The sequence below is a fragment of the Bos javanicus genome, chromosome 3, assembly GCF_032452875.1.
Source record: "Bos javanicus breed banteng chromosome 3, ARS-OSU_banteng_1.0, whole genome shotgun sequence".
Lineage (NCBI taxonomy): Eukaryota > Metazoa > Chordata > Mammalia > Artiodactyla > Bovidae > Bos > Bos javanicus.
In genome coordinates, this window is record NC_083870.1 from 113,883,831 (window position 1) to 113,900,876 (window position 17,046).

Genomic DNA, 17,046 nt, shown 5'->3' on the forward strand with positions numbered 1-17,046 from the left:
TCTGGTTTCCTGTCCTTAAATGGGCATCTTTCCTACTGTAAGTGGTAATTTTTTTCTGTTTTATTGAAATATTGTTACATAGCCCTGTATCCATTCCAGGTATGTAGTATAATGACTTAACGTACATAGAACTATGAAATGATAGCCACAGGAAGTCCCAGAGAGGAGCCACAGGACCGGATGCCTTGTGAGGCAACCTCGCCCATCTCATCCGCATCAACTGTACTGGGGAGTTCCAGCTCCTCGCCCAAACTCTGCTCCTAACCAGAAGTGGGTGGCAGGGGAATGACTTCATTCAGACATTTGGTTTTTATTCACATTTAATCCTTGGGTACTAGCATAGCAGCTGGCGCTATTGCGTTTCCGGCAAGCGTGTGTATCTTTTTAATAAATGAACTGAGAAGGCAGGGTCTTCCTGACTGAACCCCAGAGCTGTGCTGTGACTGAGAATAAGTGGGGAGCCCTGAGGCCAGAGCCAGGCTTTGGGGAGGAAGCTCGCAGGAAGGGCTCAGGGGTAGCTTTTTGGGCAGTGGGTGCTGTTGGCAGCTGCTTCTTAGAACAATTGATAAAAAGTTCTTTTCCTGCTCTTAACTGCCCCTTACTCACACTCCCAACATTTCTCCCCTAGTCCCACTCCTGACCCTGCCTCCTGGCTGCATTTCATCACAGAGCCTGCGATGTGATTCCCAAGGTCATCTGTATCCTCCAGGCACCTAAAGGAGCATCAGGTCCAGAGAGAGGGCGTCTCCTGGACTGCTTCAGGGGCAGAGCTGGGCCTGAATGGAGGATGCAGGGAGAGTCATCCTGGCTCAAGCCAACACACTTCATCCACGCCCTCCTTCTTTGAACAGATATTTATTGAGCACCTACTGGGTGCCAGGCAGTGTTTAGACCCCAGGGATGAACCAAGCAGGCAAACATCTCTGTCCTCATAGACTTTTTACCAGTTAGAGAAGACCGTCAGGGTCACTTCTGAGAGCTTTCAAGGAGAGGAGGTGAGCATGGCAGGTAGTGTAGAATGAGCGAGTTTTGAGTTGATGGGGAGATTGGCGGAGAGGACCCAAGAGAGTGAAATTCTAAGTCCTCTCAGCACAAGCGTGTCCCTTCAGATTCGGATGCATATCAACTGCTCGTCACTGATTTGGGTCATGCAGGAAGGAGCCTCAGGACAGGTGTGTTTAGCTTGGAGAGGGGCTCTGGGCAGGCGGAGTGTGTGGAGAGTTGCCCAGGAGAGACACGGCGGGGACTCTGCGTGGGAGGACGGCGGGCTAGTGTGCTCCCAGTTATTCCCCAGGCCTGACGTGATGCCCACAGTGTCCGACTGGTCCCAGCTGTCCTGCCTTCCAAATGGGTGATATTTGACCGTGTGTAGCTCTGTCCCATGGACGGAGGAGCCTGGTAGGCTGCAGTCCATGGGGTCGCACAGAGTCGGACACGACTGAAGCGACTTAGCAGCAGCAGCAGCAGCTCTGTCCAAGTTTGTCCTCTCTTTCTCTGTAAAAAGTTATTTTTTTAAATTTATTTTTAGTCGGAGGATAATTGCTTTCCAATGTCGTGTTGGTTTCTGCCGTACAACGTGAATCAGCTATCAGTATAAATACACTCCCTCCCTTTCGAGCCTCCCTCCTACCTGCCCATCCCACCCCTCTAGGTCATCACAGAGCACCGAGCTGACCTCCCCGTGTTACACGGCAGCTTCCCGCTAGCTGTCTGTTTCGCGCGTGCTGGTGTGTGCGTCAATGCTGCCCTCTCAGTTTGTACCCCATCCTTCCCCAGCTGTGCCCTCAAGTCTGTTCTCCATGTCTGAGTCTCCATCCCTGTCCTGCGATTAGATTCATATCTAATCATATCTCTAGATTCCACATGTATGCATTGTACGCATGCATGTTCAGTCACGTCACGTCTGACTCTGCGACCCCCAGGAACCGTAGCCCTCCAGGCTCCTCTGTCCATGGGATTCTCCAGGCAAGAATACTGGAGTGGGTTGCCATTTCCTCCTCCAGGGGATCTCCCTGACCCTGGGATCAAACTCACATCCCCTGCGTCTCCTTCATTGCAGGCAGATTCTTTTACTACTGAACTGTCAGGGAAGGCCTATATATATGCATTAATATACGATACTTGTTTTTATCTTTCTGACTGACTTCATTCTGTATAACAGGCTCTAGGTTCATCCTGTAAAAATTCTTCTTGAAGGGGCAGTTTGAATCCAGCAACCTTGCGTATTAAGGCAACGGTGAAGGACATGCTTAGGGTCAGGAGCGTGGGGCCCAGGCTAGCCCTGCCATCCGAGAGCCGCTCTGATTGTGTGGTCTGTGAGCCAGTCTGCAATGCCAGCCAGCCTTGCTGATTCTTGTCATTACAGAACTCTGACACTAGAGGTTGCTGTTTTCCCTCAGGTGTGCAGTCTCAGGCCTTTGGAATTCTCCATGCGGTTGGTTTCCTCAAACCATCAGTTCTGCCAGCCTGGTACTGTCTTAATTAACCCAATTCACACTTGTTAGCGAAAATCAAAACCAGGCGGGATGCTACCTGTTTCAGATCGTGTCTGGGTGTCAAACGCATGCTCCTCGGTGTCTGCCTGGGTCCCCTTGCCCGTGGGGGGATGGTGGTGGCAGAGGTTGCTCTGTTAATTGGAATTTTTAACCAAGGCAATCAATGAGAACAAACAGAGTTAGTTGCTAAATAGCTCTTAGGTCTGTTAAGCAGTCTGTGAATGTTTATTTAAAATGAGGCAAGTCCCAGCATCCCTTCATGGAGAGCACACTCATTCTTTAGGCCCTCGAATCCTGAGAAAGATGGTGAAATATGGTGTTTTATGAATGTAGCCTGACCCTGGCATTCCTTTCAGAAAAGAGACTGCTGTTCCTTTTTAAAGATGTCTTCTTACTGTAACAGTATCTCCCAGCCGCAGAATTGATGTACTTACCGTTCCTCCCATCACGGGTTCAGAGGCTGAGCCAGGCTGGCGCTGCCCTGTTGCCCTGTGCCTACCTGCCTTGCAGGCCAAGGTCTCAGAGAGGGAAGTAGGTGGCAGGGAGAGCCTGTCCCAGCCGCCCTCATCTTGCCCTGGGTGGGTGGGGACCCACGTCACTGGGGTCACCCAATGGACCGTTCTGAGCCCATGAGATCCGCCACCCACAGGGGAACAGGGTCAGATCAGGCTGCTTATATCTGGGGGATTTTTTTTTTCGTATTTTTTTTTAATTTAAGTTTTTATTTTGTATTGGGGTATAGCCAATTAAGGGCTCCCCCGGTGGCTCACTGGTAAAGAACCCACCAGCCAAATGCAGGAAATGTAGGAGACCCAGGTTCAGTCCCTGGGTTGGGAAGATCCCCTGGAGAAGAGAGGGCAACCCACTCCACTATTCTTGCCTGGAGAATCCCATGGGCAGAGGAGCCTGGCAGGCTACAGTCCATGAGGTCGCAGAGTCAGACACGACTGAATCGACTGAGCACGCACGCACATAGCCGACTAACAATGTCGTGATAGTTTCAGCTGAACAGTGAAGGGACTCAGCCGTACATATACATGTATCCATTCTCACCCAAACTCCCTCCCATCCAGGCTGCCACACAACATTGAGCAGAGTTCCATGTGCTGTATGGTAGGTCCTTGTTGGTTATCCATTTTAAATATAGCAGTGTGTACCTGTCCATCCCAAACTCCCTAACCACCCCTTCCCCTGGTACACCTGGGGGATTGTAATACTTTCTTGGTGCTTGATTTCATAATGTTCTCACCCCCTTGCCCACTAAAGTTGCCATTTGCATTTATCAACGAGTGAAGAGAAGTGCTTCCTGAGAAACTGATGCTGTTTCTTGAATCTCTTCCAAGTCTAAGACTGGGGGATCCCCATGGACTGTAAAGAAGCAGGGTGATGCTGGAGAGAGGAAACCGGATTTCAGAACCCCGAGACCCACCACTTACTGCCTTTCTGTCTTTGGGCGAGTTCCTTTGCTTCTTTTTCTCAGGCCCTGGTTTCAGGTGTAGAATAGGAAAGGAGATATCTGGATAGCGGGTGGCCCATGGTGGTGAGTTCATGTAGTAGAGTTGAAAAGTGCCGTGTTCCTTTGATGACGCGTGTTTGTTGTTATTTTCCTCTTCCCTGAGTAAGGCAGGTACGTGGTTTCCTTATCTGAGCTCACTGGGACCTTTGGTCTTACCTCCCCTCCGACCCTTATCACGTTTCATTTTAAACATGTTTAACATCTATCTTTCCCGTGGGCCAGTGGATTCCTTCAAAGTCCACGTTGCACCCAATCTGATGTCTTTGTGTCTCAGGAGCCCACCACAGGTATTTGCAATCCTGTGGACTCTCAGTAAATATGTTCTGACTGGATAAGCAAATGACAGGTGAGATGACCTCCCTGGAATCACCCAAATCTAGTGGATGGATTGCCAGAGAGGCTGTCCAGATGCAGCCTCTTCTAATGGAGAATCTTATTCCTCTTCAAGTGTTTTCCTGACATGCTTTCTTCTGAGAAATCATGACTGATATATGCACATCATGACAAAAAGATCCTTAAGACACATTGTTCACATCAGTCATTTCTGTGACCACATCTGTTCCCTTAGGTACCATGTATAGCACCTGCGTGCAAAAAAGGGTTTTTTAAACTTCTAAAAAAAAGTTCCCTTTTTAAAGACCTTTTATTGTCATGTGTCAGAAAATATTTATAGGAAACACACAAATCTGTGATGACGGCAGTATGGGTAACAGCCTTGAAGAGTTGTCCAGTGTGCAGCCTACACCACTGTACGTGGCGGTTGGGGGAGGGTTCCAACTTGGCCCACACAGGCTCTGCAGGTTCCTTTTTAAAGAACAGTAAGGATCCCTGTGTCTTTTTCCTTGACTTTGTTAGCAACATATGAGCAGCAGAACAGCAGGCATGTGACCTTACTTTCCAATCCCCCGGGAATCACAGGGGTCAGTTGCAGGGCATACTTGGTACATCACGGACTCAAAATGGATCTGGAGAGAAATGTGTGAGCGTGAATAAACCTGGACACAGCTGATGTTCCAGCTGCTGTGTCCTTTCTGTCCCTCTGCTCTGCAGTGGTGCGTGAACGGCGTGAATTACTTTACCGACCTGTGGAACGTCATGGATTCACTCGGGCTTTTCTACTTCATAGCGGGGATTGTCTTTCGGTAAGTAGTCCTCAGCACATCTTCAAGTGTCAGTGTGTGGATTCTCTCAGGTGGAAAGGTGGAGGAGAGACATTTCAAGCCCAAGATAAGTGAGATAGGGTGAAATATGGTCCTGATATTTTATGAATACAGGGCTTCCCTGGTGGCTCAGTGCTAAAGAACCCACCTGCCAATGCAGGAGACAGGGGTTCGATCCCTGGGTCGGGAAAATCCCCTGGAGGGGGAAATGGCAATCCACTTCAGTATTCTTGTCTGGGAAATTCCACGGACAGAGGAGCTTGTGGACTACAGTCCATGGGGTCACGAAGAGTCAAATACGACTTAGCGACTAAGCAGCAACAGCAGCAACGTTATGAGTATGGTGGTGGTGGTTTAGTCACTAAGTCGTGTCTGACTCTTGCGATCCTGTGGACTGTAGCCTGCCAGGCTCCTCTGTCCATGGGACTCTCCAGGCAAGAATACTGGAGTGGGTTGCCATTTCCTTCTCCAGGGGATCTTCCACCCACTCAGATCTAGGAATCGAACTCAGGTCTCCTGCATTGCAGGCAGATGATTTACCAACTGAGCTATGAGGGAATAGACTATCTCCAGAACACCATTCAGAAAATCGGTGGCTATTCCTTTTAAAAAATGTTTTCTTACTACAGCAGTCCCTCTGAACCCCAGAATTGGTTTGCTTACAGTTCTTCCCATCACGTGGCCGGAGGGTGAGCTGGTCTGGGGCTGCCCAGTTGCTATGTATCCTCCCTGTCCCCCCCATTTAGAGATTATTACAAATGCCTGTTGTCTCTGCCTCTTAGAGACACAGCCTGGTTGATATAAAGTTGTGTCTCCTCTCATCCCCCCTCTTGGTGATCTGTAATTGGAAAGGGGTTCTTCATGGTTTTTCTCTTTGCGCTTGTATAATTTGGGGAGAGGAAATTAGAAATTGAGGGCCCTAGAGAATGATGAAGGTGTAAATATCACACAGCGTTTTGCTTTGAGGCCATATAATCTAACATGCATTTAACTTCAACTCAAATGTTGGTTCTGGAGCCTGCCCTCCCAGCTGCAAGGTTTCCTCAATCTCAGAACTCATGATTGGAAAAACCAGTTGGAAATTGTGTTTGGAGGGAAAAAGCAACATGACTTCACCTGACAGGGATATTGGGGTGCACCCAAACCGTGAGCCCCCTTGCCCAGTCCTGCTCCTTCCAGACCTGCCTCCCCAATAGCTTCAAGGTGAAATTCCTGGTTCTGATGGAGCAGAGAAGCTTTTCTATTCGTATTTACACCCACTTAAATCAAATCCCTTATGATTATACAGTGGAAGTGAGAAATAGATTTAAGGGCCTAGATCTGATAGAGAGAGTGCCTGATGAACTATGGAATCAGGTTCGTCACATTGTACAGGAGACAGGGATCAAGACCATCCCCATGGAAAAGAAATGCAAACAAGCAAAATGGCTGTCTGGGGAGGCCTTACAAATAGCTGTGAAAAGAAGAGAAGCGAAAAGCAAAGAAGAAAAGGAAAGATATAAACATCTGAATGCAGAGTTCCAAAGAATAGCAAGAAGAGATAAGAAAGCCTTCTTCAGCGATCAATGCAAAGAAATAGAGGAAAACAACAGAATGGGAAAGACTAGAGATCTCTTCAAGAAAATCATAGATACCAAAGGAATATTTCATGCAAAGATGGGCTTGATAAAGGACAGAAATGGTATGGACCTAACAGAAGCAGAAGCTATTAAGAAGAGATGGCAAGAATACACAGAATAACTGTACAAAAAAGATCTTCATTACCCAGATAATCACGATGGTGTGATCACTGACCTAGAGCCAGACATCCTGGAATGTGAAGTCAAGTGGGCCTTAGAAAGCATCACTATGAACAAAGCTAGTGGAGGTGATGGAATTCCAGTTGAACTATTTGAAATCCTGAAAGATGATGCTGTGAAAGTGCTGCACTCAATATGCCAGCAAATTTGGAAAACTCAGCAGTGGCCACAGGACTGGAAAAGGTCAGTTTTCATTCCAATCCCAAAGAAAGGCAATGCCAAAGAATGCTCAAACTACCACACAATTGCACCCATCTCACATGCTAGAAAAGTAATGCTCAAAATTCTCCAAGCCAGGCTTCAGCAATATGTGAACTGTGAACCTCCTGATGTTCAAGCTGGTTTTAGAAAAGGCAGAGGAACCAGAGATCAAATTGCCAACATCCGCTGGATCATGGAAAAAGCAAGAGAGTTCCAGAAAAACATCTATTTCTGCTTTATTGACTATGCCAAAGCCTTTGACTGTGTGGATCATCACAATAAACTGTGGAAAATTCTGAAAGAGATGGGAATACCAGACCACCTGACCTGCCTCTTGAGAAATTTGTATGCAGGTCAGGAAGCAACAGTTAGAACTGGACATGGAACAACAGACTGGTTCCAAATAGGAAAAGGAGTACGTCAAGGCTGTATATTGTCACCCTGTTTATTTAACTTCTATGCAGAGTAAATCATGAGAAACGCTGGACTGGAAGAAACACAAGCTGGAATCAAGATTGCTGGGAGAAATATCAATAACCTCAGATACGCAGATGACACCACCCTTATGGCAGAAAGTGAAGAAGAACTAAAGAGCCTCTTGATGAAAGTGAAAGTGGAGAGTGAAAAAGTTGGCTTAAAGCTCAACATTCAGAAAACGAAGATCATGGCATGCAGTCCCATCACTTCATGGGAACTAGATGGGGAAACAGTGGAAACAGTGTCAGACTTTATTTTTGGGGCTCCAAAATCACTGCAGATGGTGACTGCAGCCATCAAATTAAAAGATGCTTACTCCTTGGAAGGAAAGTTATGACCAACCTAGATAGCATATTCAAAAGCAGAGACATTACTTTGCCAACAAAGCTCCGTCTAGTCAAGGCTATGGTTTTTCCCGTGGTCATGTATGGATGTGAGAATTGGACTGTGAAGAAGGCTGAGCGCCGAAGAATTGATGTTTTTGAACTGTGGTGTTGGAGAAGACTCTTGAGAGTCCCTTGGACTGCAAGGAGATCCAGCCAGTCCATTCTGAAGGAGATCGGCCCTGGAATTTCTTTGGAAGGAATGATGCTAAAGCTGAAACTCCAGTACTTTGGCCACCTCATGTGAAGAGTTGACTCACTGGAAAAGACTCTGATGCTGGGAGGGATTGGGGACAAGAAGAGAAGGGGACGACAGAGGATGAGATGGCTGGATGGCATCACTGACTCGATGGACGTGAGTCTGAGTGAACTTTGGGAGTTGGTGATGGACAGGGAGGCCTGGGGTGCTGCGATTCATGGGGTCGCAAAGAGTCGGACAGAAGTGAGCGACTTATCTGATCTGATCTGAGAATGAGAAGCTTTACAGTGAGTGCTCACACTATGATGTGAACTGGATAAAGCTCAATTTCCTCCTTCAAAACCTCCCTTTCCGCTTGGGTTAAAGGCTCAGCTTTTGGATCACGGTTGGACGTGATTTCTGGATCATTCCAGTTAGAAAGCACATAAGGTTTTCAATGAACATGCTAGCAGATGGTTAGTTAATCAAATGATCTGGTGCAAATGAGGTAAGTTTCATTGGGGGGAACCTGGCAGGCGCAGGTGCCAAGTGGTTGGCATCATTGTGGAAGCCTTGTGAGCCGGGAAGTTAGCGACAACAGGATTGGGTCCTACAGTAGTACAATAAATCCCCTCCATTCGAACGTGTTTTGTCAGGGGAGTGTGTTCATTAAGTCTGACAAAGTTAGCCTAGGGACCCATGTAACACAATCTGCTATATAGTACTGTACTGTAATAGATTGATAGTAATTTTCACTCAAATAATACATTAAAAAGAAACACAAAAAATGAAACATTTTTGATCTTACAATATAGTACCTTGAAAAGTATAGTTCAGTTCAGTTCAGTCACTCAGTCGTGTCCGACTCTTTGCGACCCCATGAACCACAGCACGCCAGGCCTCCCTGTCCCTCACCAACTCCCGGAGTTCACTCAGACTCACGTCCATGGAGTCAGTGATGCCATCCAGCCATCTCATCCTCTGTCGTCCCCTTCTCCTCTTGCTCTCAATCCCTCCCAGCATCAGGGTCTTTTCCAATGAGTCAGCTCTTCACATGAGGTGGCCAAAGTACTGGAGTTTCAGCTTTAGCACCATTTCTTCCAAAGAAATCCCAGGGCTGAGCTCCTTCAGAATGGACTGGCTGGATCTCCTTGCAGTCCAAGGGACTCTCAGAAGTCTTCTCCAACACCACAGTTCAAAAGCATCCATTCTTCGGCGCCCAGCCTTCCTCACAGTCCAGCTCGAAGCAGCTGTATCACTGCTCCTTTACGCTTGCTTCCGGACATCCTGGGCTTGAAATGAAGTTACAGCACGACTGTACTCGACACTGTGGTTTAGCCACTGAGTCGTGTTTGACTCTTGTCGGCCCCGTGGACTGTGGCCCACCAGGCTCCTCTGTCCACGAGATTTCCCAGGCAAGAATACTGGAGCGGGTTGCCATTTCCTTTTCCAGGGAATCTTCCCGACCCAGGGATCGAACTTGCATCTCCTGAGTGGGCAGGCGGATTCTTTGCTGCTGAGCTGCTTGGGAAGCCCACGCTACACAGAGCTGTGCAGTGCAGTACACAAAGCCCAATCTACAGGATGCGTGCTCTTGACAGTGCACACCAGACAGCTGAACTCACTTACACAACTGGACGTGGGAACCCATATTTGCATCTTTGAAAGTTCACATCTCGAAGATCCATGTGGAGGGGACTTACTGTATTTAGGCTGAAGGGCTGAAGCGTCGGGAATCTTGGGAGCTCTGCTGTGTGTGATGTCCTCGTCTCTCCTGGAGTCACGAGGGCAGTGCACGCGGCCCTTGGTGTTCAGTGGCTGAAGGGCAGGTGCAGACCCTGGTCTATTTCCACTTTCAGTTCCCAGGCTTTTGGCTGTTTCTTCACGTTTGGTTATTTTTAAAACTAAAACTTTGATTATAAATCAACTACACTTCAGTAAAATTAAAAGACAATATAGCAAATACAATCCAGAAATAAATAAAAGTGATACAAAAGCACAGCTTTGAAATGTGTTGTCAGCATCTCACAAAGTCTTTCCCTTCTTTCCACAGGCTCCACCCTGCTAACAAAACCTCACTGTACTCGGGACGAGTGATTTTTTGCCTGGATTACATTATATTCACCCTAAGGTTGATTCACATTTTCACGGTCAGCAGAAATTTAGGACCCAAGATTATAATGTTGCAGAGGATGGTAAGAATAAAGAGTATCTGTGGTTAGTTGTCCTTCTTCTGACTATACCCAGAGTTCCTTTCGTTGCTGAGAGGAACTTTTTCTCCACAGAGGGATGGTGGCATTTCATAATCAGTAGCGTTTGTTTTTTTTGATCTGTTTTCCTCAGGGGCCCCTTCCAGGTTAAAATTTAATGAAAGATGACTGTTGGGAGCAAACTGCATAACTCAGCACATTCCTAGTAAAGATCTCTATTTAGACCGTCCATGTTACCAAGTACTTTCACTTGAGTCTTAAGTATTCACTAGTGGTGGCACAGTGGTAAGGAATCCACATGCCAATGCAGGAGATGCAAGAAACTCAGATTTAATCCCTGTGTGGAACAGATCCCCTGGAATAGAAAATGGCAACCCACTCCAGTATTCTTGCCTGGAGAATCCCGTGGACAGAGGAGGCTGGTGGGCTACAGTCCACGGGGTCACAGAGTCAGACACGACTGAGCATGTGTGCGTAGGCAGGATAGGGACTTTTACACTCATTTCATAGATGTGGACAGTTGGGTTCAGGAGGTTCACATGTTTGTCTGGAGACATGCAGTGAGCTAGGAGCAAAGCGAGGTCTGGAACTTTAATCTTATAACCACATAATACAGACCTCAGGGAAGCACCACCAGACCCATCTCATGGGGCCAGAGAACAGAAAGATAATTACACGCTGACCACGTTGCTTCTCCCAGCTTGTTCTCCACGTGACCCAAACCTCCGTGTTTTTGTCTTTAAATCGGATGGGCGTTTGAATGAGCTCATCTCGAGGTTCCTTTCCAGCGCTGAGCTCCTCTGAGTTTGTGGTTTTAATTCAAAGCATATCTGGGGCATCGAGTCACCATGAAGTCATGCTGTGTGTGCAGAACATTAAAAACAATAAAATGGTGTATTGTTGTTTAAAAAGGAGAGCTTTTATTTTCCTTAAAAAAAAAAAAAAAAGCAATAGCTCAGGGGTTGGCTGGAGAGGAGTGGGGCACTGTGGAGTTGGGGCCCTCTTCTGCTCCCAGGCAGGTCTCATTCAGAAAGTCTCTGCTCTGAGATGGCCTGGGAACCTGCAAGCAAAGATGCACCCATCAGTGCATGCCCCGAGACCCGGGGGTGATGATGAGCATGTCTAAAAATTTGTGGGTGGATGATGCTGGCTGCCGCAGGTCCCTGGGGCCCCTCTGCCCTTCTCTGTGGTCAGCGGAGCAGTCGAGCCGCCCTGGTGCAGTCCTGACGCTGCTCTTCTGTCCTCCTCCCTCGACAGCTGATCGACGTGTTCTTCTTCCTGTTCCTCTTTGCCGTGTGGATGGTGGCCTTTGGTGTGGCCAGGCAGGGGATCCTTAGACAGAACGAGCATCGCTGGAGGTGGATCTTCCGCTCAGTCATCTATGAGCCCTACCTGGCCATGTTTGGCCAAGTGCCCAGCGATGTGGATGGTGAGCCTGACATAGTCCCGATGGGGACAGCTGGGACATGAAAGATGCTTCCAGAACCAGCTCTCAGGGAGCCTCCAGGGCTTCCTGGTTTGATCCTGAGACCTGTCCTAGGAACAGGCTGCTGGAGTCCGGCCAACATCAGGCAGTGGACACTAACCCTCAAAGCCTTTTCCTTCTCCTGAGCAGGATCTTATGTACCCTGGCAAGCTTGTCCCCAGCATCTCAGCCTGCAATTTTTAAACCTTCTTAAAAAGAGTGTTTCTCAAACTTATGACAGCAGCATGGCCGATGACAGCCAGAATCCTCACTGGTGTAGAAAAGAGTGTTGTGGGTCTGTCCAGAGTGACAGGGTACCCATTTATTTCAAAAAGTGCAATAGTGAAAAATTTTGCCCTGGAACCTGGGATTTAAGCTTCTGGTATGAGTTCACTGCCAACTATCTGGAGGCAGGTTAATGGTAGCAGAGATGGCACTCATTTGATCACAGCCAGTTGGCATAAGGAAAGCATGGGGCATGTGCAAACTGGTGTGTGTTTTGGATAAACTGTAGAACATCTTTGTGATGCTGGCAGTAGCTTGGGCTCATCGCGTTCTGTCCTGCCACAAGAAAAACCCCCTGATGTTCGCCCGGGCCTAGGCTTGTATTTCCTAGCTCCTTGGTGTTTTCTCAATTATCCCCATGGCCTCATGTGGTCTTTCTGGTGTCTTCTGCTGCAGTCTCTTCCAAGACCTTAGAGAATGCTCTTTTCCATGCGCCGATGGAAAGGCAGCTTGTTATTATCATTCCCCAATCTGCTCTCTGCACTTGCCAGTTTACATAAGTGGGTATGTTTTGTCCTCCCAACAGTCCTACATGTTGGTGGCCTTAGTCCCACGGGAGGCGGTTCATGGTGACCTCAAGAGTCAGTGACAGGTAGTGTTCAAGTCCTGGTTCCATCACTCGTGTGCTCTGTGACCTGGGATGCAGTTGGCATCTCAGCCTCTAAGTCCTGCTGCAGGTCACACGGGTGTGGCACCATCTTCTCTGACAGGCGTGTCACCAGCCGGCAGGTCAGACTCGCACGCTCAGCGGAGGGTCGAGTCCAGCGGGACTCCTGGAGGGCCAGACGCTTACATCCACTGCCTTCTCTAAGATTCCCAGGAAAAACTCCTCATCCTCTCTTCCAGATCCAGACTTTCTCCATGGCCCCCATTCTAGGCTGTTGCCCCCAGTCACACAGATGCGTATCAGCCTCTCAATTTACCACACACCCCTCCCCCCACCATTTCCTCCCTGGTAGCCATGTTCGTTTTCTACGCCTGTGACTATCTCTGTTTTGTAGATAAGTTCACTTTTTACCACTTTTTAGATTCCACATATAAGTGATAGGGCTTCCCTGGTGGCTCAGCTGGTAAAGAGTCTGCCTGCAATGTGGGAGACTTGGGTTCGATCCCTGGGTTGGGAAGATCCCCTGGAGAAGGGAACGGCTACCCACTCCAGTATTCTGGCCTGGAGAGTTCCATGGACTGTGTAGTCCATGGGTCGCAAAGCATCAGACACGACCGAGTGACTTTCACTACAAGTGATACCACATGATACTTGTCTTTCTCTTTCTGACTTGTTTCACTTACTGTGATAGTCTCTGGTCCATCCGTGTTGCTACCAGTGGCGTTATTTCGGTGAAATATGAGTCAGTGAATGAAGCGTGATTCTGAGGCTTATGCCCAGTTGGGTAGAGTGTCTTGGAACAGTGCCCAACACAGTGCACGGTTTTCACCTCGTGGCCCGCTGGGGTGCCTTGGTGCCACCCTTCCGAGTGTCCTCACCTTGCCTGTTGGTTGCTGCATCCTTAGGTACCACGTACGACTTCTCCCACTGCACCTTCACTGGGAACGAGTCCAAGCCCCTGTGCGTGGAGCTGGACGAGCACAACCTGCCCCGCTTCCCCGAGTGGATCACCATCCCCCTGGTGTGCATCTACATGCTGTCCACCAACATCCTGCTGGTCAACCTGCTGGTCGCCATGTTCGGGTACGTGCTCGGTGACATGCTGGACGTGCTCGGAGACGCACTGGATGTGCTCTGAGATACACTGGACGTGCTCGGTGATGCACTGGCTGGGTGTCCACGCGATTCCAGGCCCCGTGCTGGGCTGGGCTGGAGGCACTGGGAGGGAGGCAGCAAAGGTCTCCCTTGAGGAACGCATGTTGGAGGTCTCTAGGGCACTGGTGGTCTAGGGTAGGGAGGGGCCTTGAAGGGACTATATTACAAATATAGTGTGTCCCTGTAAGCTATAACATGAGTTTATTTGACCCCAAAGACAGATGACTGTGACCCCCTCCAGCATGTTCAGACTATTAGATATCCTCTTAGCTACCTCCCCCGAGCATCGCGATGCTGGCCTGCCAGTGACTGCATCCCAGCTCAGCTCAAGGTCCTCACGTTCTATGGAGTCAGATGGATGGTTTCCAGGGCTTAAGGGACTCAGCTGTTAGGTAATCACTGCTTTAAAATGTTGAGTTTAAGTACAAGTCCAGAGCACAGGGTCAGGAGAGTGATTCTCTTTGGGGCTTGTGTCTAATAAGGTTGGCGTGAGAACTCGATGGGACTCTGAAACATTTTTATTGCCTTTGGCCATTCTCTTTAATACATTTAGAAAATCATGTTTGTCTCACCCCTTATTCTTTCTTAAGAGGGTTTCAGAGAGCCTCATGTGTCGGTTACAGTGGAAGTACCTTGGTTTTTTATGCTGTTGCTGTGAAGTAGCTGGTTATATTGAGTACATGAATCCTGGCACAGAGAGAGACACATAGTTTAGAAACAAAATATAAATTAAAAAATTATTTGTTAAACCTTGGAGTGAATGAAAACTATAGTTGAACCCCCAAACTGGGAAACTATGACAGACAAGAAATACGTTTGATTTCATTAAACAAATGTTTTAGGTACAGGGGACCGCAGATAGAGTCACGTGATAAATGATAGCCTGGGGGCAACCTTCGCCTGAATGTGAGCAGAGGCTTCCAGTTCTTAAGATAGAATGGGCTCCTGCACACTGGAAAAAGAAAGATGAGCCAGTAGAAAATGGGCAGTTTAGTTCAGTTTAGTCTCTCAGTCGTGTCCGACTCTTTGCGACCCCATGAATCGCAGCACGCCAGGCCTCCCTGTCCATCACCAACTCCCAGAGTTCACTCAGACTCACGTCCATCGAGTCAGTGATGCCATCCAGCCATTTCATCCTCTATCGTCCCCTTCTCCTCCTGCCCCCAATCCCTCCCAGCATCAGAGTCTTTTCCAGTGAGTCAACTCTTCGCATGAGGTGGCCAAAGTATTGGAGTTTCTGCTTCAGCATCAGTCCTTCCAATGAACACCCAGGACTGATCTCCTTCAGAATGGACTGGTTGGATCTCCTTGCAGTCCAAGGGACTCTCAAGAGTCTTCTCCAACACCACAGTTCAAAAGCATCAATTCTTCGGCGCTCAGCCTTCTTCACAGTCCAACTCTCACATCCATACATGACCACTGGGAAAACCATAGCCTTGACTAGACGGACCTTTGTTGGCAATGGGCAAGGGGAATGCAATTCAGAGAAATTTAAATGGTCCCTAATCATATGGAAAGGGGCTCACCCTTGTTGTGGGAAAAGTCAGATGAAACCAAGAGCGAGGTGCTGGTTTAGGATCTGTCAGGTAAACAGACATCACAGGAAGGGTTGGGGGTGGTTCTGGGAGTCTGACTTGTCTCCAGCTTTTGGTAGAGTGATCTGAAAATAGCTATTAAAAATATACAAACCTTTGGCCCAAGTCCTTCACGTCTGGGAATCTTTACTAAAGGCACATATGTAAGAGCACTTATTAGATCCATCATTTGATGCCTGACGATACGGTGATGACAGAACAAAACATGCTCTAGCCACAGCGTGGAATACTATGCAGCCCTTAAAAAGAAAAGGTGGGGCCTCTGTTTATTGACTTGGAAGGATATTTTGTTAAATATAAAACGCAAAGTGCAGACTTATTTTAGGTTATAATCTTATTTTCTGACAATAAAAAAGAAATTTAAAAAATCACAATGATCACATATTACTTCTATAATTAAAAAAACAGTCAGTTGTCACCCAGAGCCGTGAGGGGTGCCAGGATTGTAATCGAGGGTCATCTTTCTCTGTTGGTCAGTGGCCCGCCCTGGAGTGAGGCTGGGTGGGGGGGACACGTGCCTCTGGGGACATCACGCATCCATGGTACTGGGCAGCGAGTGGTCATCCGGCCTTCAGGAGCACAGAGACATCCGCCTCTAGTCCAGGTGCTTCCAAAATGTGACTGCTTTGCTTAAAATTCTGGCAGTATTTTAGTATTTCCCCACAGTGTTCGGGGTAAATTTCAACCTCCTCCAAGGCCGTCTGTGAGCTGAACTTTGAAAACACCTTAAGGATTCCGTCCGCAGGCATCCCACCTGTTCGTCCCTGAACGAGGTGATCTGTCCTGCCTGACACTTTTGCAGATGTCACTGCTCTGTCGGCATCACCTGTTCCATCTTGATGGCTCCCTCCCCCTTCCTCCTTATCCTCTAAGGAGCCCAGCAGCATCCTTGGCCTGAGTGGTCCATGTGCCCTCCCTTCTATGCATAATGACCCCATGCGCCCCCTTCACAGCCATAGCCTCCTCTCCTTCCAGACTGTAAGCTCTGGAGGGCAGAGACTGTGTCTGTCTCAGTGCCTGGCCCTTCCTGGGTTTGTTCCATGGATGAAAGAACAGAATTCGTTCTGCTTTTAGTTCCTTATTCGGTCACCAGTGAGGAGCTTAGCTTCCTGTTCTGTTAGTCAGGCTGAAGTGTTAATAGTGAAGTCACTCAGTTGTGTCCGACTCTGCGACTCCATGGACTGTAGCCCACCAGGCTCCTCTGTCTATGGGATTTTCCAGGCAAGAGTACTGGAGTGGGTTGCCATGTCCTTCTCCAGGGGATCTTCCCGACCCAGGGATCGAACCCAGGTCTCCCGAATTGCAAGCAAATGCTTTACTGACTGAGCCACTAGGGAAGTGTTAATGGTGAATGTCAAACGAGTGACGGGTTCATCACACGGATAACATCTGCTCTATGTCAGGTGTGTGGGCCACGGAGGTCACGTGGCCATTGGTCCCACTGGCCTTAAAGAGGGAGTGTGCAACCACTCCCCTCCCTCAACCATCACTGGCTCTAACGGGGTCCTGAAAAGGACTTA

The 17,046-nt window shown here is 48.3% G+C and overlaps 1 protein-coding gene across 4 annotated transcripts in view; it reads left to right on the top strand.

Annotated features, from left to right (window-relative positions):
• The window catches only part of TRPM8 (transient receptor potential cation channel subfamily M member 8), a 92,510-nt gene that overhangs the window by 44,919 nt on the left and 30,545 nt on the right, over positions 1 to 17,046 (top strand). For all 4 annotated transcript variants that reach the window (XM_061412695.1, XM_061412692.1, XM_061412693.1 and 1 more), the window contains 4 exons: positions 5,062 to 5,153; positions 10,263 to 10,404; positions 11,677 to 11,848; positions 13,682 to 13,859. In XM_061412695.1, coding sequence (XP_061268679.1) covers positions 5,062 to 5,153; positions 10,263 to 10,404; positions 11,677 to 11,848; positions 13,682 to 13,859 — 584 coding nt within the window. The remainder of the gene's footprint in view (positions 1 to 5,061; positions 5,154 to 10,262; positions 10,405 to 11,676; positions 11,849 to 13,681; positions 13,860 to 17,046) is intronic.